This window comes from Abrus precatorius, unplaced genomic scaffold (genome assembly GCF_003935025.1).
Source record: "Abrus precatorius isolate BTA unplaced genomic scaffold, Abrus_2018 Scaffold10, whole genome shotgun sequence".
Classification (NCBI taxonomy): domain Eukaryota; kingdom Viridiplantae; phylum Streptophyta; class Magnoliopsida; order Fabales; family Fabaceae; genus Abrus; species Abrus precatorius.
This window is the reverse complement of record NW_020874292.1, coordinates 35,149,843-35,173,787: the sequence shown is the minus strand read 5'-3', so window position 1 is coordinate 35,173,787 and position 23,945 is coordinate 35,149,843. Positions and strand designations below refer to the sequence as shown.

General features: G+C 33.3%; 3 protein-coding genes and 1 pseudogene across 3 annotated transcripts; 2 read left to right on the top strand and 2 right to left on the bottom strand.

Annotated features, from left to right (window-relative positions):
* The first annotated feature begins 1,463 nt into the window (after positions 1 to 1,463).
* LOC113852367 lies at positions 1,464 to 12,900 on the top strand (annotated as a pseudogene).
* LOC113850292 lies at positions 9,122 to 10,504 on the bottom strand. The gene is made up of 2 exons (XM_027480771.1): positions 10,269 to 10,504; positions 9,122 to 9,939 (listed from the first exon to the last, which is right to left on the bottom strand). Exons 1-2 carry the CDS (start codon positions 10,349 to 10,351, stop codon positions 9,480 to 9,482), a joined length of 543 nt encoding a protein of 180 aa, XP_027336572.1. The 5' UTR covers positions 10,352 to 10,504; the 3' UTR covers positions 9,122 to 9,479.
* Positions 12,901 to 14,134: 1,234 nt separating the features above from the next.
* LOC113852366 lies at positions 14,135 to 14,983 on the top strand. Its single transcript, XM_027482593.1, has one exon. The coding sequence runs from the start codon at positions 14,135 to 14,137 to the stop codon at positions 14,981 to 14,983; it is 849 nt and encodes a 282-aa protein (XP_027338394.1).
* A 260-nt stretch (positions 14,984 to 15,243) lies between these two features.
* Positions 15,244 to 18,869, bottom strand: LOC113852384 (leucine-rich repeat receptor-like protein kinase TDR). Its single transcript, XM_027482608.1, has 2 exons — positions 16,180 to 18,869; positions 15,244 to 15,984 (listed from the first exon to the last, which is right to left on the bottom strand). Exons 1-2 carry the CDS (start codon positions 18,830 to 18,832, stop codon positions 15,659 to 15,661), a joined length of 2,979 nt encoding a protein of 992 aa, XP_027338409.1. The 5' UTR covers positions 18,833 to 18,869; the 3' UTR covers positions 15,244 to 15,658.
* Positions 18,870 to 23,945: the final 5,076 nt, after the last annotated feature.

The following is a 23,945-nucleotide window of genomic DNA, read 5'->3' as shown; positions in this document are numbered from 1 at the left end:
ACAAACACTATCAACTGTTAAAAGTATAAAACAACAACAAAGAGTATCTGCGTACTGTGTTCCACTGGAGAATGTTAGAACTAGCTACCATTGCATAACTACTAACTGGCTGTTCACAAAACATTAAAAATCCTAATTCAATCAAACCTAAGCAAACCAAATTGCTCCAAGCATTTTAAATAACTTCTTTTTTGATAGAAATCAATTTAATTGTAACTAACCAAACCTATTATAGGCATATTGAACAAACTCAAAGTAATTTAATTAATAGTAAAAGCTTAAAGAAAAACTTATTGGTGACTTATTAACTAATAGTAAAAACTTATTATGTTCTGTTCTTCTATTTATTGGTTTTGGTATTTCCATCTCACTTTCATTTGTCATTTTATTTCATTGTTGCATAACTGTTAACATTTACTTCCTGTAATTAATTTTTATAAAAAAAAACAAATACCTAATTTATCAAGAATAATAAAAAATAATTATACATTATAAAATTAAATTATATTTAAAAAATATGCATAATATTAAAGGCCAAATTGGTGACTTATTTATTAAATTACTGAATATATTTACTTATACGAAGAATAGATAAGTGTTGTAAAGATAATCTAGCAGTTAATGCATCAAAAAATAGTCTTTATTTCTTATAATTAAGATAAAAATTATTTATTGCTATTTCTTGTAAAAAGGATTAAAAGTATATTTTTTTATTTGTCAAAATTTTATTGTCTTTTGTATATTAATTAATTATTTTTAATCACATCTATATTTTATTATTGTGTTTTAATAAATTATGACAAAGTTAATTCTAAAAGATTTTTTGTTCAGGATTTCCCGCATTAGGTCTAGTTACTACTGAAAATAGGCAAGAGAGCCTCACGTGTAGAGACAAATGAATATAAATGAAAACAAAAGTTTTGTTTTTGGTCATGAGAAAACAAAGGTTAAGACTGAATTTGCATATTTTAATCAAATGGGTTTGCATCATCTTTATTTGGACCAGAGAGATATATATTTGAGTTTCATTGAACAACCCGGTGAAACTCATACTACGTAAATTTTAAGACTCCAAAGACAACAGAGGACTTTGGTAAGCCACAAAAAGCAAGCAACCCATAATAGACAAACGCCGAGGAACACGAACAAACACGCAAGTGGTCAACAATTACAGCATTACATGGGCAATCACAGGTTCTCTCATTTGTGTCTCCTCCATCACTATAAAATGGAAGGGAAACCAAGACAATGGTTGCTGCCACACCTTAGGGTGGCTTGTAATTATATATTTAAATTATCTCTCTTTTCTACTGTCTGGTTTCTTCGTTCTCAGTTTCTTTCGACCTGCCTATGGGTAGGTAGTAGGAGCTTAGAGAGCGTCTGAAAGTAGACAGATAAATAAAATTTAAAAAAATAAAAAAGAAGGAAAGAGCTGAATATTTTAAACCCTTCTTTCCTTCATCATGGCTTCGGAAATCTCTTTTGATGGCCTCACGAAGGAGAATATTGATCTTGTAAGTATAATACTCTTCTCTTCGTATTTTAAATACAATCCTATTAGAATTGAGTAAGAATATTATGGAGGAAACTCCGTTATATATCGTTTGATGATTAAGATTTTGCACAGTAATGAAAAAAATTAGTAATTTAACCTCTTATTATACTCTTCATCTATTATAACAATAATAAATACCACCACTTGTTTGTTTCAGTTTACAATATATTAGCCTTGTTCTTCCCTTTCCATGGCATGCTGTTAATTCATTGTATATGTGTAGGAAAACATTCCCGTTGAAGAGGTCTTCGAGAAGCTAAAATGTACCAAAGAGGGTCTGACAACGGCCGAAGGAGAGAAAAGGTTCAAGATTTTTGGCCCTAACAAGTTAGAGGAGAAAAAGGAATGCAAGTTCCTTAAGTTCTTAGGTTTTATGTGGAATCCACTATCATGGGTTATGGAGGCAGCAGCTGTCATGGCCATTGTATTGGCTAATGGTGGGGTAATTACAATTCTCTCATCTAATGTCTCTTGAGATTGTTGTGTTGTTCTCCGATCAATCCATTTTTAAAAAATAAGAGATCGGTTTTATTATACTTTAAATATATATAAAAAAATTATATTGTTAATCAATTAAAATATATTATAGATATAATTTTTATATTAATTATTATAAAAATAAATGATTGTTGTTGTTATCACAATTTATAATAAAATGACAATATAAAAAATATTTACACTGCAATGTATTTAAATTAAATTCTTAAAACAATAATCATATCATGTCATGGATAAATACTACAAAACTTTGAATATTAAAATGATACAATTTATTTTATTATTATAATATGAATATCATAATAATTAAATATACTGTATCATTTTAATATATTTACAACGACATGCTCATTTTTAAAACATCAATCCTCTATTCTGATTTAAGATTTGAAAACAAATTTTATTAATTTTAAACATTGTATGTCTCGAATCTTAATTATATTTATGTCCTTCTGTTGTGCCTGATATATTTTAGTCTCTGACAAAAGCTGCTAAATGTGACAGGGCAAGCCACCGGATTGGCAAGATTTCACTGGAATTGTAGTGTTGCTTATTATCAACTCAACTATTAGTTTCATTGAGGAAAACAATGCAGGAAACGCTGCAGCAGCTTTGATGGCTGGTCTTGCACCCAAAACCAAGGTAGCAGCACATTTAATTTTTTCAGTCATGTAAAATTTGCCATGTTGAGGAAAATTTCTCTACTACATAGTTTTCAGACTATCTAATGTTGTAGGTGTTGAGGGATGGAAAATGGAGTGAGCAAGATGCATCAATTTTGGTCCCAGGAGATGTGATTAGCATAAAATTGGGAGATATTGTCCCTGCTGATGCTCGTCTCTTGGAAGGAGATCCTCTCAAAATTGACCAATCTGCCCTCACTGGTGAGTCCTTGCCAGTCACAAGGAACCCTGGTGAGGAAGTTTTCTCTGGTTCCACTTGCAAACAGGGTGAGATTGAAGCTGTTGTCATTGCTACTGGTGTCCACACCTTCTTTGGTAAAGCTGCACACCTTGTAGACAGCACCAACAATGTTGGCCACTTCCAAAAAGTATACTATCATATCTTTAAACTTGATGCTTCTAAATTTTTAATCTTTATAGTTTCAAATTGAGTTAATGGAAAATGATTATCGGCATTTTTTATGCATATGTTATACTGATTTTTTTTCTTATAAAATATTGCGTAAAAGTTTACCTAAACTAAGTATGATACTTTTAAGCATAGACTATAAAAACTTAAAGAGTAATAACAAATACACTCTAAAAGAATCCAACTTTTGACAATTATTTTTGGGGTTATGTTTTAGGTGCTAACATCCATTGGTAACTTCTGTATCTGCTCAATTGCTGCGGGGATGGTGATTGAGATAATTGTGATGTACCCCATCCAACGGAGGTCTTATAGAGATGGAATTGATAATTTGTTGGTGCTTCTTATTGGAGGTATCCCAATTGCCATGCCAACTGTTTTGTCTGTGACAATGGCTATTGGGTCTCACCGCTTGTCTGAGCAAGGTGCCATCACCAAGAGGATGACAGCCATTGAAGAAATGGCTGGGATGGATGTTCTTTGCAGTGACAAAACTGGAACCCTCACCCTTAATAAGCTTACTGTCGACAAAAACTTGATTGAGGTTTGTCACTGACATACAATATTTTATTTCCCCAAAATTCAATAAAATATAGAATACCCAGTTTTTATAAATTTAAATATTTAATTGATGTTAAATTATTTTACTGGATAGTTTTTTAATAAAAATAAAAAAGTGTTGAAATTTGAATATTAAAAGTTAATTCAATTAAAAACAATTATCAATAATAAATTAATCAAAAGTATAAAAAACTTAGATGGAGTGTTAAATATAGTCTTACTTGTATTGTCTAAATTAAAAATCACGTGTGGGGTATTATATTGTAAGAATTAATCATTTGAAATTATACAAAAAATAATTTTATCAACACAAATAACTTTATATATCACCAATAATTATAAAATTAATTAATATAAACTGAATACATGTTTTATCGTGTGTATTCAGTGTGAAAGTTAGAGGATAGTAAATTTTCACTAATAAATAAATTTTTCATAACAATTATTAAGGTATGGATTTTATGTAACATAACAACAATATTATTATGTGTCTTAGTATTGGATTAGAAAACAAAAACGAGTGCGAAGATGTAATTGCACCAAAATTAAAGCTTCCTTCGTTTTAACAATGGACATCTTGCAAAACCAGGTGTTCCCCACTGGAATAGATAAGGACACCCTTGTCTTGTATGCGGCCAAGGCTTCGAGAACTGAAAATCAGGATGCCATTGATGCATCAATTGTTGGAATGCTGGGTGACCCTAAGGAGGTACCATGATTCACACTTTTTTTTTATAAAACAAAGATTTTGTCAACATGAAATATTGAAGTATGCAAACTAAGTGGCTTATCATTGTAATTGGCTTCTATTATGATGTCTCAGGCAAGAGCAGGACTCACCGAGGTGCATTTCTTGCCTTTTAATCCTGTGGATAAGCGCACTGCTATTACCTATATTGATAGCAATGGTAACTGGCACAGAAGCAGCAAAGGTGCTCCTGAGCAAGTAAGGCTTTATATATTGTTAAGATATGTGAAATACACAACATTATAACTACCAATGAAATATTTATACTTTAAATAAATACTGTTATCTAATTATCCATTTATATACATCAGATTATTGATCTTTGTGGCCTCAAGGGAGAGGTTTTGAAAAAGGCTCACAAGGTCATTGATGAATTTGCTGATCGTGGTTTGCGTTCCTTGGGTGTTACTCGCCAGGTGAGTAATCAAAGTCATTACCGGAAATATCTGCTTAAATTTATTTTAGTTCTTGTATTTTTTATGAGTTTTTAATTTTTTTTATTTAGTGTCAATTGAATGCTAAATAGTGACATGATTAACAAACAAATGTCATATATTAATTTTTTGTATGATCATGTCAATAAGAAGGATCAAAACATTTAAGTTAAACAAATATAAGGAACAAAATAACAAATTTACGAAAACTTGAAAGCACAAGACTAAAACTATATTTAAACTGAATAAAAATAAGGAAAATTCTAACGTTTAAAGTGTATTATATTTGTTGATAGACTGTGTCAGAAAAGAGCAAGGAGAGTGCAGGAGAAGCATGGGAATTCTTAGGTTTGCTACCTCTCTTTGACCCTCCAAGGCACGATAGTGCTGAGACTATTCGGCGTGCTCTTGAACTTGGTGTCAGTGTTAAAATGATCACTGGTGATCAATTGGCCATTGGGAAAGAAACTGGACGCAGGCTTGGAATGGGCACCAACATGTACCCTTCATCCTCTCTCCTTGGTGAAAGCAAGGATGCAACCATTGCATCAGTCCCTATTGATGAACTCATAGAGAAGGCTGATGGATTTGCTGGAGTCTTCCCTGGTAATTACTTAAGTTTTTTTTATGCTAAACATAGTAACCATGATTTTATATTATGATTGCAATAGTGGCTATTGTATATTGTCCTGCAATTTAATAAAATTCCCTAGTAGAGATTCTTAAAACCTTGATATTGCAACTGTTTATAAAAAACTTTAATCACAACAAAAAAAAAATATATAAAAATAAAACTTATATGCAATAGCATAGATGGTTTTGGATGTATTCTTCAATCAAAGATGGAATTCCACGTCCATAATCCACACAATATTGACATTAAAGTTCAACACACGTTACTTAGGTGAAACTCCAGAAAGAGAAATACACAAGTCTAACAAACAAAAACTGATAAGTATTTTTACATGTATAGAGCACAAGTATGAGATCGTGAAGAGGTTGCAGGATAGAAAGCACATTTGTGGAATGACTGGAGATGGTGTGAATGATGCACCAGCACTGAAGAAAGCAGACATTGGCATTGCAGTGGCTGATGCAACTGATGCAGCAAGGAGTGCCTCAGACATTGTCTTGACAGAGCCAGGACTCAGTGTGATTGTGAGTGCTGTGTTGACAAGCAGAGCCATCTTCCAAAGAATGAAGAACTACACAATCTATGCTGTTTCCATCACAATCCGTATTGTATTCGGATTCTTGCTTGTTGCTCTAATATGGAAGTTTGACTTCTCACCTTTCATGGTTCTAATCATTGCCATCTTGAATGATGGAACCATCATGACTATCTCCAAGGATAGGGTGAAGCCATCTCCTGTGCCTGACTCATGGAAGCTCAAGGAAATCTTTGCAACTGGAATTGTTCTTGGAGCATACATGGCTATCATGACCGCAGTCTTCTTCTATGCTATTCATGACACCGATTTCTTCTCTGTAAGTAACACAACCCAAATTAAGTAACAAAAGTTAGGTGCAGTTCTTTAGGTGTTTTTAGTTTCCTTTACAAACTAGAGTTTCTATTTGATTAAATGTCCACATTTAATGTTGTTTATCAATTAAAATTAGAGTTTTTAATTTGGTAAAATGTGCACATTTAATGCTATTGTGAGTTACTGTAAATAGTACTAAAAGCACCTAAAGAACTGTTTATAAGTTGTCCATTTGATGCAACTAAAAACAGAAACCATTATAGAATGATGACATGAAAGTGTGTTTTCTCTCCTTTTTCTAGAGAACTTTTGGTGTCAGGTCAATTGCAGAAAGTGAGGAGCAGCTGAACTCAGCTCTTTATCTTCAAGTGAGTATCATTAGTCAAGCACTCATCTTTGTGACCAGATCAAGAAGCTGGTCATATATTGAACGCCCTGGCACCATGCTTTGTGGAGCCTTTGTTGCTGCACAGTTGGTTAGTTTTCTTCTATTAAACATTTTATTTTTTCTTTGAAAATTTGTCTTCAATGTAAAAAAGCAAATGGGTTTAACCTTGCAAATGGTCAACTTAGGTGGCCACTATCATTGCTGTGTATGCACACTGGGACTTTGCCAGAATCAATGGAGTTGGATGGGGTTGGGCAGGAGTGATATGGATCTACAGCATTATTACTTACATCCCTCTTGACATCCTTAAATTTTTAATTCGCTTGGGACTCACTGCCTGTGCTTGAGACAATATACTCCAAAACAAGGTTTACAACAATCTAATTACTACCCATTTCTAAATATTTTTTTATTTATGACATTTCTTTTAGGGAAAATGAACTTCAAGTTCACAAATTAAACAATATCAATTTTGTTTTTTTCTTTGACGTTTAAAACATTGTATACAGATTAAGAAAATGATTGATATTCTACAAATTCATGATCTAAGTTTTTTTTTTTAAATCCAAGTTCTGTCTTTGCTCAATTATCATAATGTCTGTTGATGTAGACTGCTTTCACAACAACGAAGGACTACGGCAAGGGAGAGAGGAAGGCCTAATGGGCAGCGCCTCAGCGTACGATGCATGGTCTTCAAGCTCATGGATCCCACAGAAGTAGTAACCATTAACATTCTGAAATTGCTGAGCAGGCCGAAAGACGTGCTGAATCAGCTAGGTTAGGTATCTAAAATATACATTTAATTTTTACAATTAATTATTATTTACAATTTATTTTTTATACTTAAAAAATATGTTTTAATTCCTAATCAAATGTTTTGTTATGTTTTGATCCTTGTTATTATATTATAGTTAACAATAAAAGGATAAAAAACATAACAATATATTTATAAAAGGAATAAAACAATTTTTTTAAGTGTAGAGACTAATTTGTATACATTTTAAACATATGAATAAAATTTATATTTTAACCAGTCAAAATTTTAAAAGAACACAATACATTAAACTTAATTGAGTAAACAATTGTATTATAACTCAATATTATTTTCATAACTTTTTATTCTTGATGAATAACTTTTTTTATTTAATTCTATATTTTTACTTTTTATTTTATATTCAGAGGAATAATAAAATATCAACATTAGCATTGTTATTACAAATTTTTATTATGTAAATATCTTAATTTATATGTAATATATTTTTTATATGATATATCAACCTCTATCAAATCTTTAAAAATTATTTTTTATAAAAAATAAAATTTTTACTATATTTGATATGTAAAATTATATCATTATTTAAAATTTTAGAGAGTTAATTTTATTATATAAATAAATTTGTAACTAATTTATCATAAGTATCAACTCAAAATCTCGTTAATTAATTTTTTATGATATTTTATCTATAAATTAGATATATTTATTCAAGACAGATATTTTTTTTAATCGTAGTAAAAAGTCTAGCATAAGTGAATTATTCTTATTATTTTATTAATTATAATAATTTTTTTTTTTTATTGATCTATGTATTCATCAAATCAATAAATTCTATATTAATAAATATGTATTATCTTAAACCATGATGATCTTTGACATAAATATTTCAAACATTCACAATTCTTTTATTTAGTACTTTCTTTTAAATTTTGTATAGATAAGTCTACCATATTTTTAATTTCTGCTTAAAGTATTTATTTAATCTCTATAATTAATATTTGTTTATAAATTAATTCCTATACTTTAAAAAAAACTTATTTTTAGTTTATGTACGAATGTTTTGTTACATTTTAAGCATTATTATTATAATATTGCTAACAAAGATTAAAACATAAATGACAAGGACCACTCGTGAAGGAATAAGCAATGTTAGACAAATCAAAATTGACACATTGATTCGTAAAATAACTCATTCAAGATGAACAAAGGTGAAACTATTCGTGAGATGATAAAAAATTTTTTTTTGACTATTCTCAATAGTTTGAAAGTTTTTCAAAATGAGTACATCATTGAAAAAAATAATATGAAGATTCTTTAAACCATAAATCTTGAAGAACTACTCAATTCTTTCAAAATACATGAGTTATATAGAAATCAAATAAACGAAAAGAAAAAAAAGTTATACCATATCTTTAAAGTGTTTAAAGAAAAAACTCGTGACAAAGAAACAAGTATAAATACCATGCTAGTAAAGTTCAGACCTAACGAAAAATAAAAAAGTAAAGTTAAATAATCTGTCATGTAAAACTAATGTAATCAACCTATTATGAATGCTTGAAACTTATACCTATTAAGACACATTTTCTAAACTTAAAAAGGAAAAAATTTTCAAAAAGAGGAAAAGTTTATCATTTATTTATAATTTCTATTACCATCTATTGAATTATCGTATGTTCACCAAAGCTTGTCTTATTCATATTTCTCCTACTTATTCTATCCGTTACACTTTATCGATGTGGAAATTGGACAACTGCCTGCATATTGGAGGATTTCAAACACTCCAGTTGTCTTAGACTGTTTGATGTCAGCGTGAAATTCAACATATATATACAACCAATAATTTGTTACTTTCCTTACGCATCACATAGTAAAGTTATCTAAGATTCAAAGCACAGGAAAAAAATTATTTTCTAAACTCAACAATGTTATAATGTATAAACAACGCTAAAATTTGGGTTTAGACGCTTTCCAAGATGTCAATTCGGATGAAATTACTTCTTCATTACAGGAAAGCACAGCGTGTGCCATCAAATTACCAAGCCAACCATGGTATAACAATCCTCTTGAGCCTAGTCCTCCAAATAACCAATACTTACAAGTATGATTTCCGCCTATGATATCGTTGATACAACCCAAAAGTGGAAGTGATCCAAGCGGCGTGAGTGGAGGCATTGCCCTTAGACCAGCTCTTGCTCCATTGAAAACCCAATCCTTTATTCCCGGATAAACGGAAGATGCCTTTGGTAAAAGCTGTAGAAGAGCTTCTGAAGCTTCATCAGTTGAAACATTTCGTGATGAATTTATGGATTTCCACTCCCAAGTTGAGCCCAGATTCAGACTGCGAGGGCCCTGAACAGAAATCCATGCATCTGATAATATAGACGGCCCATTTTCAGGATAACCTCTGGAAGACAATTGCAGAAAATATCAAATACATGGAATATGACATTGAAGCAATTCAATAGCATATTGTTGAAGATAATTAGATTTAGTTAGAAAGTAGTTCGTTGGTGAAGTTGATAATTAGATTAGTTAGTCTCTCTTCCATGTATATAAATCAATGTATTAACTAATTCTATCTCCACCTGCCATATGCCATGGAAGGCTCTTTCCTAGAAAATAATGCTCTTGAAGCAAAATACAGCTAAATAGTCATAACATGAGACATCATTATACCAAAATATACGTTTTTTAAGATGAATGCATATGCGACGCAAAACATTAAAACTTTACTTCGTATCATCAGGCAATTCCAGGTGTACAATTACACCCCTACAGGTTCTCAAAGGAAGCCTCCCAGAGATCTCAGGAAGCATGTTCACCTTGGCACCTAGGCATACAATGACTGCATCATATTCCCCTGAGGCATGAAAGATATTAAATCTTAGTCTTGAACAATGAAAAGCTCTGCAGAAGTATGCTCATGACATACAAACTAAATCTATCACAGAAAAAGCAAGCAAAAATATTTCAAAGCTGTTTGTGTGAATAACATTTAAAAGTGAGAACCTTAACCTTCATTTTTCCAGTGTATGTGACACATGAGACATCAAGGATATTAAACCATAGTCTTGAACAATGAAAAGCTCTGCCAGATGTAGGTACATGACAGAGAAACAAAACCTATCACAAAATATGTGTGTGTGTGTGAAGTTGAATACAATGTATCGATACTAAATTCGCTTTTGTAGATTTTTCAATACAATGTTAATAGTACTTTTTAAATATTCAATTTTTTTTATATTATTTCTAGTATCCTACACTGATATTAGTTATATGATGCAGCACTCTAATTGTAACTGCCACTTATATATTCAACTAAAGGTACTCATCAGCTAAAGAATTTACAATTCCCATTTTGTCTCCACTGAAAAATGTCAAATATCAGGCAGGGTATGCTGACGGATCCTCTTCTCTGTAGTTTGCCAATCTAATTCATTGATGAAGTGGCTCAAGCAAGTTGAGGCATGGAGTTCAGCTTCACAATGTGAGTGTGGCTGGAAGGGCCTGTGGAAGAAGATGGATGTTTGGCGAGAAAAAGAGTCACATGACTGTTGATCTTTTAATCTCAGTCATTCATTTTAATCTATGGGACTAAAAATAGTTGTTCTCATTTATATAAGGAAGTCATTCTCACATGATAGTGATGATACATCCTCTATGTATGTGTGTGAATATTGCAATAATTTTATACTGCCTAAACTTACTCTCTATAAAAGCTTTCATTACTTTTCTCGTGTTACAGTCATCTTAGGATTCAACATTTACATATTCAAAGTTCGCCCAATATTAATACAATCATCCTTTGTGTTAGAAGCCTTTTTCCTTATGGTTTGACTAATTTACCAATATAATCTAAGTTGGTTAGTCCATAATAATCAATCTTCAGAGTTAGACTTTGGTGAAGTAGAAAGACTGTTTGGAAAGTGCACAAATTCATGTTTTTTATAATTTATGATTGCTCGTTCTTTATTGAGCTTCATTTTCTTGAATAAAATTGCTAAATTTAATTTGTTACATTCATTTAATTTAAAGAAAAAAGCAAATGGAGTCAGACGTTAGAAAACTTTGGAGGGTTGACAATAGAAGGGCAACACATTGAATAAAATTACAAAAGACCAAAAGTATGGCAATGCAATAATACCTTCAAACTCAGAAAGTCTATCGACAGATGCTTTGTGTAAACTAAGCTGTTTCTGTCCTGAATTAAAAGTGGAGGATTCTTTCACCAAATTTTCACATGCTTGGAAAAGTGCCTAATAGAATTATCAAAATGAATGAAAGCAAACTAGGAGAAAGAAAGAAGTAGACATTAAACAATAGAAAAACTTTTGCATTACTCATCCAAACCTGAAGATATTGTTGAGAATGGATATTTAGAGCTTCAGGCATATAGAAAGCTTTGTTGAATGGTAGGCATACACCAGGTAAGAGACTTTGAGCCTCTTCATCATTGAGTGTTATTACTCTGCAGCTAGGAAGACAAGTCTTGACATTCTAATCACATAAAGGGAGACTATATCAGTACAGAACCCAAGTCTAATAACCAATATTTCAGAAACCTATTAAATCAGAGATTACATCAGTTAACTTGATCATATTCTTCATATCCGTTGCCGGTCTTAAGATGCCCCTGAAGTCAGCTGATCATCAGCAATGTAAAGCAACTCTAAGATTCCAACGGAGAGCATAAAATGCAAAAAGCACAGAATATATGAGTGTTCAAAAGGAGAATAATTTTTTTTGCAAGAGTTAGGGGTGGGGGAAGGGGGAGACAATCTTCATTTCTGAAAGGAAAACAAACTAGAGAACCTTCTGTGAACCGCAAAAGCTTTCATATCATCAGCAGATTCTCCAGTTTTGCAGTCCATGGAGACACTAGCTTCTTCAGCAACTCTCAAAAGCTTTATGCTCTCTTTCCAACACTGTGCACCCTCCCAGAGAAGCTTAACTACATTGGCATTCATCCATCAGCAGATTTTAAAGGAAAAGATGAAATAACTCAACACAGCTATATACCTTTTGGGGAATAAGGGTGAAGAAGACCACCAGATATTCCAGAAGCGCCACCCCCAATGCCCACTTCATCATATATATCAATTCTTAGATTCATGTCCTTAGGACTTTGCTGCAACGTTAATTTTCACCAAAAAAGATAAAATGAAATAAAATCAGTTGCTGACAGACAATTTCAACAAATGCCATAAAGAAGGCACATATTAATACATTATGTTAGCATCCATAAAGAAGGGGGCATATATTAATAGTAGTTAAAGAAAAAGGAATGGAATTAAAACACGAACCTTCAACAAATGCCAAACAACTGATAGGCCAGCGAATCCAGCACCGAGCACTGCGCACCTAAGGCAACAAGAATTGCGTGTTAATTAGTACAAGAGATAGGGATGTGGGTGCGTGTGGTTATGAAAGAGCACCTGAGAGGATGTTGAGTTAGAGAGCAATGGTAGCGAAGTGAAGAAGGAGTTGGGGGAATAGCATAGACAACATTCAGAGTGGGAGATGCTGAACGCCCCACAAAAGTCCATGGATGAGGGTTCGCCCATAGATTGAGGCTCTGCATCTCCACCGAACCTCTTCCTCTTCCTCGAAACAGGAGGCAACGCCCAAAGACTAAACCGCATACATCTTTTTACTAAAAGGCAAAAAGGTGTCAAGTTTAAATATTTTAACAAAATTTTCATTTTAATTTTAATTATGAAGCCTAATTAAGTAGTGTTTAAAAATAATTTTTTTTTTTAAATTTGTACACTTTTTAAAAGGTCTTAATAATTTTTTCATTAAAAAAATTAGATTTTTTAATATTTCTTGTTTTTTTATTCCTAACATGTATCGTTTATTTTGTCTTCCTCTATTTTTACCTCTCTTTTTTTCTTACTTTTTTTTATCAATCTTTTTATCTTTATTCTTCCAACTGTGAAATTAAAAAAAAATAAAAATTAGTGAAAACATTTATCCAAAGAACGGTCATAACATTGATTTAGCCGAACTAAGACATATTTTGTGTTGGAAACATGTTTATATAATTATTGAAGATGTTATCAATATTAGTATTATCGTGTATTTCAAGCTTCCATAAGAATTTAAAATTTGATGATGAAAGTGACTTTCGTAGTTTACATATATTTTTTTATTTAAAAGAAGGTAAATTTCTTTGATAGAACGTCTTTGTTGATCCAAATGAGATCATTACATGCAATGTATTTTTAAGTCTCTAACTATTTTATATATTATAATTTAATAAGAGACTAACATAAAAAAGACAAAAGCTTGAATCGAGGTCTATTCTCATATGTTACTACTAACAAATGCGAGGCATGGACAACTTGGATAACAGATCCTTTTTAAGACTAGATTGGTTCATAAAGATGAACATTCTCCCTTTGACCTTGAACAAGAAATTCTAAGGTGTCATTATCCTATTCTGAACCAATAGGACCAGGAAAAGTATAAACTTGATAATGTTTTTGAGAAGAAAGAGAGAAATGGTAAGAACAGTAGGTGGGAGTGGGAGGTGAATGTGCAAATAAAAAATGAAGAAGTGAAAAGTGGAAGTGAGGAGCATGTTGAGCATCACAGTGATGAACCTGCACAGCCCCACCGTAGCATTCACAACGCCATCCAACTACGCATCAAGAATCTCAAAACTCCTCACACACAACGCCTACAACACCCTATGGTGCCCCACACTACTCATTCAACCCACCCCTTTCACTCTCACCCCTTACCTTTCCCCTCACTCCCTCGACCCCTTCTCCGCCATCGCCTTCACCTCCCGAGCCGCAATCCAAGCCTTCCTCCAAGCCACCACCCCTCTCTCCCAACCTCCGCTCCCCCCCTCTGGTCCCATCTTCACCCTCGCCGCCCTCGGCAAAGATTCCCAACTTCTCCACCATGAATTCATTTCCAAAATTTGCAGTAATTCCGAGCGAGTTAGGGTTCTGGTTCCGCCCACCGCCACGCCCAGTGCCTTGGCGGCGGCGCTCGGGGCCGGTGGCGGCCGGAGGGTGCTTTGTCCGGTTCCGCTCGTCGTGGGACTGGAGGAGCCGCCGGTGGTGCCCGATTTTCTCCGGGAGCTTCGGGCCGTTGGATGGGCTCCGGTTCGGGTCGAGGCATACGAGACGAGGTGGGCCGGGCCCAGGTGTGCTGAGGGGATTGTGAGTGCGAGTGAGGAGCGAGGATTGGATGCGGTGGTGTTCACCAGTAGCGCTGAGGTGGAGGGGTTGCTTAAGAGCCTGAGGGAATTTGGGCTGGGCTTTGGGGACTTAAGGAAGAGGTGTCCCAGATTGGTGGTGGCGGCCCATGGGCCCGTCACTGCGGCTGGGGCAAAGAGGCTTGGAGTGGAGGTTGATGTTGTTAGTTCCAAGTTTGATAGTTTTGATGGAGTTGTGGATGTTCTTAATGTCACATTGCCAAGATTTAGAGATTAAAATGTTCATTCAAATGCAGAATTTCGCTTCTTAATTAAAGTTCTCTTCTTGTGACATATATATGTATGGTAGCGTGTTAATTTATGTGATGCTTTGGTCCCCTTGTTTGCTTCACTTCAAGTCAAACCGCAGCATTGGCTTGCTCAATTCTTCAATGCTCTGCTAGGGGTTTTTTAGATAGCTTCGTTGAACCCTCTTGATGCAATCATTGTCAAAGGATGTAACAACAACAATAATTAAGGCTTATTTCAGTAACTTAGACAATGATCATACAATGTTATTGACCTCTAGATTAATAATTTTCTCCAAAGATTTTGGAAACAAAAGGAAAGCTAACAGCATCAAGGTACCTGGCTCCTTGCAATTAAGTCTTGAAATAATGATATCTAAGTAATAGTAATTAGTAAGAAATAAGAATCAAAAGATTGTACTTATCTGATAGAAGGAAAGTGCACTATGAATATCATGAATTCAAATGAATCCCATCTCAGATACAAAATATTTTGAGGTAGATTGAGGGAGACGGACAGAATATTATGGCACACCGAAACAATGGAAATATCTATTATACAAGCTGCAAACTCATTTAATTACACACGTGAAAACTTGTTAGCTAAGCAATTATACTATATGTTTCTAATGGCTTTCAACCCGGTGATACAAATATGAAGATTTTTATGGCCCTTCTTTTGAAGTTCTGCCATCATCTAGATGCTTTATCCCTGACAAAAGCTTCAGAGCATCTTCCATGGATGGCCGATCGGATGACCTGCTTCTGGTGCAAAGCATAGCAACCTCAAGAACCAGTTTAATCTCTTGCAATGAACTGGCAGAACTTGTTTCATTCTCATTGTAAATTTCTCTTAAAAGAACCTCCCATGGTTTGCTATGTATGCCAGTTGCTGCATTTGTCAATCTTCCACTAGTTAAAATTTCCAAAATCATCTCCCCAAATTTGTAGATATCCATGCATAGTTCCTCCTTCGTTGCTTCATTGTTTTCTGTCATCCAAAAATGAACACAAATCAGTCCATGATATAAAGTTCATTGTAGGCATCTGACCCACTTGGATACCATATCATGAACCAACTATTCCAAAAGCTTAATGATTTTATATTATATATTTATTACAGCATATTCCAAAAGGATAGTGATATATTATGCAAATGTATGTTGAACAAATTTGTTTGTCATACCTGTCTCCCACTTAGTTGTGGTTGGTGATGAGCCTTTGCTCAACTTAAACAAATGTTTGAACCCAAATTCTGCCAAATGGGGTTCCAAATTTTCGTCAAATACAACATTGCTGGACCTCAAGTCTCCATGTGGTATTGCTGGGTAACAGTCATGGTGAAGGAAGCAAAGTCCCCTTGCAATTCCCATTACTGTTCTGAATTTTGCTGCCCAATCCCATTTGGTTCCAATTTTCTCAGCCAAATTCCCATTGGGCAAGTAATCGTACAAAAGATAGACTAGATGCTGGTTGTGGCAAAATCCCAACAATCTGATTAAATTCTTGTGCCTTGCATTCCCTAGTCTTATTATAAATTCTGACACAACCTTAATGCTTCTCGCTTCCCATTCAATCTTCTTGACCAAAACCGTTATTCCTGTAGGAAGAACAGCCTTTGTAACTACAGGTGATGGCGATGGAACTTCTGTAGGCTTTGTGGAATTGAGGCTTGTCAAAACATCATTTGCTGTGAATTGAGGGAGACCAGCAAATGAGACCATCTTCCATTGACTTTTAAGTCCCTTTCTGAAATAAAATACTCCAAAAGCCAATCCAAGAAGGACTATTAGCAACCCTACAGAGAGTAGCACAATACGTGTAATATTCCACGTGCCTTTGCCACCCAATATTCCAACTGAATCAGGACATGGTTGCAGTGGTGCTCCACATAGCTCTGAATTTCCAGCAAATGCACTGCTACCCATCAATTTGAATAACTTTCCTGCAGGTATTGAACCAGAGATATTGTTGAACGACACATTGAGAAGTTGTAAACTAGAAGAACTACCGAACTTTGCAGGTATGCGGCCATTGATCCTGTTGTTTGATAGGTCCAGTACACCAAGAACTGGAATACTAGCAAGTTCATCAGGTATATGACCTGCCAGATTATTGTTAGATAACTTGATTTTCTCAAGAGATTGACATTTGGAAACACTGTTTGGGATGATTCCAGTTATGTGGTTCCTATCTAGATCAATAACTGAAATGGATTTGCAGGACTCAAATGGGGGAAGATCTCCTAAAATACCACAAGAAGATGCTGAAAAATTTTGAAGTTGGGGCGAAGACCAAATTCTTGCAGGTATGATGCCTCCTAATTGCTGATTATAAGAGACATTGAAATACTCCAGTTGAGTAGCTTGAGAAATATCCGAGGGAATCCCGCCAACAAAGTCGTTCCTGGATAGATCAACATATAAGATATCAGGAAGATGGCTGAATTTCAAAGGGATGTCTCCTGAGAATGAATTCTCTTCTAGGCGAAGACGAACAAGAGAAGAACAGTTGGAAATTGATGAAAGACCACCTGTGAATTTGTTTGAAAACAGAATTAGCTTAAATAGTACTCCACTCACACAAATGTCTGGTGGAATGCTTCCAACTAAACTGTTTGTGGAAGCATCAACCCACTTGAGTTTGGAGTTTCTGCCTAAGCTCTGTGGAAGTGATCCAGAGAAGCGGTTGCTCCAAATGAGGAGAGTTTCCAAGGATGGTAGCTGTGCAATGCCTTCGGGAACAGTGCCACTCATGTCATTGTACATGAGACTGAGCAGTCTTAGGTTCTTCAACTCTGAAAAACTTTCAGGAATGGACCCTGAAAGGAAGTTATCAGAGAGATCAAAATCTGCCAGAGGTGTGATTTTGCTGAGATCCCTTGGTACTGATCCTGTGAGCTGGTTTCTGAATAGAAAAAGTGATTGCAAACTGGTGAGGTTGGAGAGTTGCTTTGGTATTGGACCTGATAGATTTGCTCCTGCTATGTCAAGATACTGAAGCTGACTCATATTACCTATCTGGGATGGAATAGAACCCTGGTATAAGTTGTAGCCTATCTCCATGTGGGTCACTGTTTTGAGGTTTCCCAGTTCTGGAGGTATACTTCCTGTTAGAGAATTTCCTGCAAGATGAAGAAACTCAAGGCTTTTGAAAGAACCATATTCAGATGGTATTGATCCTTTGAAGTAGCTCCCAGCTAGATTAAGAACTTTAAGATATGCTAACTGTGAAAATTCAGCAGGTAATGGCCCTGAAAAGCTGTTGCTAAAGGCATCAAGCACAACCAAATTTTTGAGGCTGGGAATTCCACCTGGGAAGGGTCCAGAAAAATTGTTTCTGCTGATATCCAAGCTTCTGAGGCTTGTGAGGTTGAAAATCTCTGCTGGCAGGTGCCCAGAGAAGAAATTGTGGCTCAGGTTGAGACTAGTAAGGTTTGTGAAGATGCTGAATTGCTTCCCTGACAATACACCTGCCAGTTTCTTCATGGACAAGTCTATGGAAGTTACACTTGTTGAGTAATTGTCACAGTTGATACCTGACCAAGAACATGCATAGGATTTCCCAGTTAACTTCCCTCCAGAGGGCACCACCCAGTCATGCAAACTGTTATCAGCATCTACAACTTCAGATTTTAAGCTCAAGAGTGCCTCTGAGTAAGGGTCGATTGCTAAAACTGTTGATAACATGAAGGTGGCGAGAAGATTGAAGTACAAGCATTTGAAAATCTCCATTGGAACTTGAAGAGCATAAGGAAGAGGGACAATTGTAAGTACCCCAAGCAAAGGCAATGGTGTCAGAATAAAATAAGGTCGTGTATATTTTTTGTTTTGTTGCATTAGGGATGCATGGGGAATAGGGAAAGGAAATGACACTGTACATATGAATGAAGAGAATGACTATTCTGATTGATTAGTTGGTTCAAAAGAATATATTATTGGGTTACTTTTGGGAGCAAGAGGGGACCCTGGATTGTTTATTTATGTGGATGGTGTTTGCCATTAGGGAATAAAGTCTTCAAATCTCAAATTATCTTTTTCTAACTTTTCATTTGGGGGAATCCCATAGGTAGGAAACGTCATGGCTAATTCAAATACTTTTATCTTTACTCTGTGCCAAGTGGGGACATGGATCAAGTTCGTCCATATCCATGTCTTTGTATATATGGAGATCATATAGGCCCGTTGCATGGTCTTTTTCGGTTGGACGGAAAGCCAAATTTCTGAATCAAGTAACATGGGTAACTCTTGTGTGAAAAAGACATTTATGTGGGTAGAAAATTGCAATTTTCTAGACTATAAGCTTACAATTACAGCTGCCTCCAGTGCATTACATCTATAGTCCCATTTTTTGGCTAGCTAAATAATTATGTGGTATGATGCATCTTGCATGGGTTCAAAAGGATGAGATATGATTATGTTTTTCGTCATTAACTTGGATATAAGTGCCATGTAAATTCATATTATAATCGCCCTTTCCTTTCACAACCAATTTTCAACAGGATAAAGTTAAAATGCTGCAAATTTTCTTGTTGATGACAGTTATAAGGAGGAAGACAAGAGAGCTTAGACCTTATTATTATTATTACTATTATTTTTCTTATACATATATATATGAATTTAATTTAAATACATTAACAGTTGTAAATTTTTTTAACTTTGCACTGTCACTTAATCTTAATACACTGTCAATGTAAAAAATTGAACTTCGAGCTTAAAACAAAATGGTTACCCATGTACTTTGAGCTGGAGGCGGCAAAAAGATATATTCCTTTCTCAAAAGATTAAGCGAATAACTAAACCGTATTTTCCTGAGAGATATAACCAGGTTTTCCTGATTAGAGGGATCTCAAGATCAACATATTGCTCTTTAGGTGTAACTGGAATGCATTTTTTTTTTAGGAAAATTATATATACATGAGTACCAATAATACATCTCCAAAATTACACAGTGTAGAGCTTTAATCCGTATCAACGAGAGAGTAGCAGGTGCATCAAAGGAGCAGAGAAAGACAAGGCTTGTGATGTAAAGGAGTTTCCTTTGTCCCTCATATTATGATATTGTGGGCATTGGCCAATTGTTGCGCTTCTGAGTTCTGACATGTGTGAACATTGGTTTGATTAAGCATTTCACCCTGTTCGTATCTTCACTCTCTCAGTGCATGAATAGGGAAAACAATTGTTATTCATTTTCAAAACATGGAAAACAATCTGTGCGACATTACATGAAAATTGAGTGACACTTCACTAAGTGACTTATTCCTTTTGAATAGGATCGGTATGTTAGAAATCTTTATTTGAACAGAAAATATTTTACAATTTGGTGAGATTATTTTAGTGGGGTTTCTTTTTTCCATATTCAGTGATTCATACCATTTTCTAATTATCCTAAAAGATTTGCTACAATGTAGACTTCATTGGTAAATTCTCTATGTAGTTCTTTGAGTCCATGCGACTAGAAAAAAAATGAGAAGGTTGGATAGTATATCACAAGTTGAAAATGTTCATATGATATCAATAAAAAAATAAAAAAAAGTATATCACACAAATTACAAAACATATAAATAAATCGATAGACAACTTCTCTTTCACGTAACATTATCATCAGAAAGATAACTTTTTTTCATCTTAATCCTTTTTCATGTCAATATTATAATTAATGAGCACTATTAAATTGGTACTTCGTTAGTTTTTTTTTCCATCCGTCACCATTTTAAAAAAAATTCTCTTTTTTATTTATCACTTTTTAATTATTATAATCTTACTTTTTTAACAAACTAATACATTAAAGAAAAGTAAAATAAATAAGATAATATAATGACAAAATTAAAAATTAAATAATAAATTTTAGACTTTTGTTAACTTCAACTCTTACTACTGAGTTTAAGCATCCATAAATAAAAAAAAATTATAAAAAAATTATTCAAGTTATTATATTAAAGTTATAAAAATATAATAAATGTTTCATTCTCTAATAAAATTTTATAATTATTGGCAATTTATCTTTAATCTTAAAAGTTGAGATTAACAAAATATTAAATTTTATATAAACATTATTTAATTTTATTAAACTGTATTAAATAACTTTAGTTATAGATAAAAAAGAATAAACAAAATACAATCAAATAACCTTAGATGGCATATAAACCTTAAGGATAATTTTATCATTTACTATACAATATAACATTGCTTTTGTTGTTTATCGACAGCTAAATGACAGATTGAACAAAAGTTGCTGTTATTGCTTAGGTAGTTGTATAACATTGTTCTACTTGTATTATCTCTCTATATGTACCAAAAGCACCCTTTGTTTTATTTTTCCATAACCTAAAAAGGTAAGTTAATTACAAGTCATTAGATGATACGTTAGTTTAATTTATTTAAAACATTTTTATGGTAAATTTATTCGTAACTTTTTAAAGTAATCTAAATGAGTTTACTTTAGTATTTGTGAGAGAACTTTCAGAATAAAATTGATGAAAGTACCATTGCTTTTAGAGTATAATGGACACCAAAACCTTGTCTTTTCTTTCATTGGTTTTTGAATGCCTGTCCTTGACGTTCACAAAAATGACCAAAGACAAGTAGCAGAGTGAATACAAAGTTGAGTCTGTGCATAAGAATTTGTGAATAATGGCAATGAAAACGTATGCAACATAACTTAATTGGTGCCTTTTCACGAGAGGCAGGGCCCTTTCACAGAGGCCCCGTGACTTAGGGAAATATATATATCCAATACTTACTTTGTTCACTGCGTTTGCATGCTACTGCTATCATTATTTTATGTGACGTGAATGCGTTCATAAATAATAAATGATATCATGAAATACCATTTCTCATGTCAGCTTTTTACCAAACATTAAACTATGCTTTCAATTTCAATTAGTAGCAAATTCGTACGGATTAGGTTAATGATAAAGGATCTAAATAATTTGCATAATTTCAAATCTCATTACTACTGTTATAGTTAATAAGTTTCAACATATAAGTCTTCCTTAAATATGATGCTCAGTGATTTTTTGTTGTTCCTACTGTTTTCTTCCTACACTGTTTAACACATAATCAATGCATCATTTTTGTTTCTTAACCGTGAGATGATATTATTTCTTGAGTTTTGTTAACTTTAATCTTTAAGATTAAGTTTAAATATTACAAATAAAATTTTTTATAAAAAAATATATAATTATTGTCTTGAAATTATAAAAATATAATAAATATTTTTCTTTTTAATAAAATTTTATTATTATTAATTATTTATTTTTATTCTCAAGGTTTAAAGTTAACATGTGAAAGGGTATTAACCTGACAACAGTACCATGTAAAGCTTCACAAGTCCGTGCCAAACTCAAGAATGCAGTACATAGAACAGCGAAAAATGTTTCTCTTTTTTGAAAGACAATATGAAAAGGTTTTAAATTGAACATAAATTGATGCAAACAAATTCACAATAAACACATATTTCTAAAGGATTAAAATATACAACTTATATAATAAATTTAGTAATAAACTTTATTAGAATAAATTAAAAGTAAACTCTTTCAAGCTGGTCAATAATCACAAAAAAGATGAATTTTTTTTTATTAAAATTCTGCTACAGATTTCATTTGAAAAACCCTGATGATCTATATCACATGGTGCTTGGTACTTGCACTCTACTTTCTACCTAATTTTGCAGCTTCACCTACTTTTCTCCGAGAAAGAAAAAACTTTTCACTTGATGTTAATTTCCCCTTAATAGTTTTCCCTTGTTGGATCAAAATTGAAAAGTGAATATTGCCATGAGTGGATAATTTGAATGAAAGAAAAGAGGCACGCCAAGCACCCCAAAACCGGTTACGATCACGATAAGTGGGTAAAAAAGTGAGAGAAGAATACAGATAAAAAGGAAAAGAAGGGAATTTCATGGAAATTCCCAAAGGAAAACGTTTGGAAAAAGAACCATAATTATAAGTGACCGTGTGGCCTTGGTTTGCACAATTGCACGCCTTTTAAGAAAGAAGAAAAGTGGATTCAGTTGGACTAGATTCCCACTAAGGTCAAAAGTGTTGGGTCTCATGAATTTGCATCTGATTTGGTGCCCCTTTTATTAATCAAATCTCTCAAGTCATGAGAAAAGCGTAGAGGGTGGAATTATTAACAAGATAATTGCGTGATTGAATGGCTTTTTGTTTTCTTGATAAAGTGGGTAATCTTATTGAGCAAGCCACCTGCTTAGCATCTAGTAACCTTAATGACAATTAGGTGACTTTTGTGATGACTGATTAATAGCATAAGAATATGAATATTACATTACTACAGTAGCAACTAAAACTTATTTTTTATCTAGTTGTTGGCATGAAATTTATGTAATATTTTCATTTCTTTCATATTCTCAAATCCCATTTTCAAATTAAAAATAAAGGACCAAATAAAAAAGTTACAAATTTTTGGATGAGCAAAACCCTAGTTAAGTCTACGTTTCTTCAATTTTCAACTTCCAATATTATTGCTTTTAATTTTAAACATAAAGTAATGTTTTTATTTTAGAACTTTACTAAATGAAATGATGCTTTATGTATTTATACAATCAACTTTGAATTTTCATTTCATCATGTGCATTCTAAAGCTAACCCTAAAAATACCTAAAGAGAAAAGTTGTCTCTAAAAGCCCGCTCAGTGTAATAAATATTAATTTATTAGGAGAAAAAAAAGTATAATTTACCCTATTTAATATAACAATATAATTTTTTAGTGAATCAATTATATCCATAAAATTAACCATTTTATCCATAAAATTAACCATTTTATTGGTGTATACCTGCGTATCATTAGAATGTGCATATAGCGTATACAATGCATAGCATTAGAATACCTCTGAAATTATGCAAAACCAACCACGCTAACATATGTTGTTCCTTATTCGTGTTTTACTCTAAATGTATTAGCTTGATCCCTGTTTTACCCTTGTTTTTGC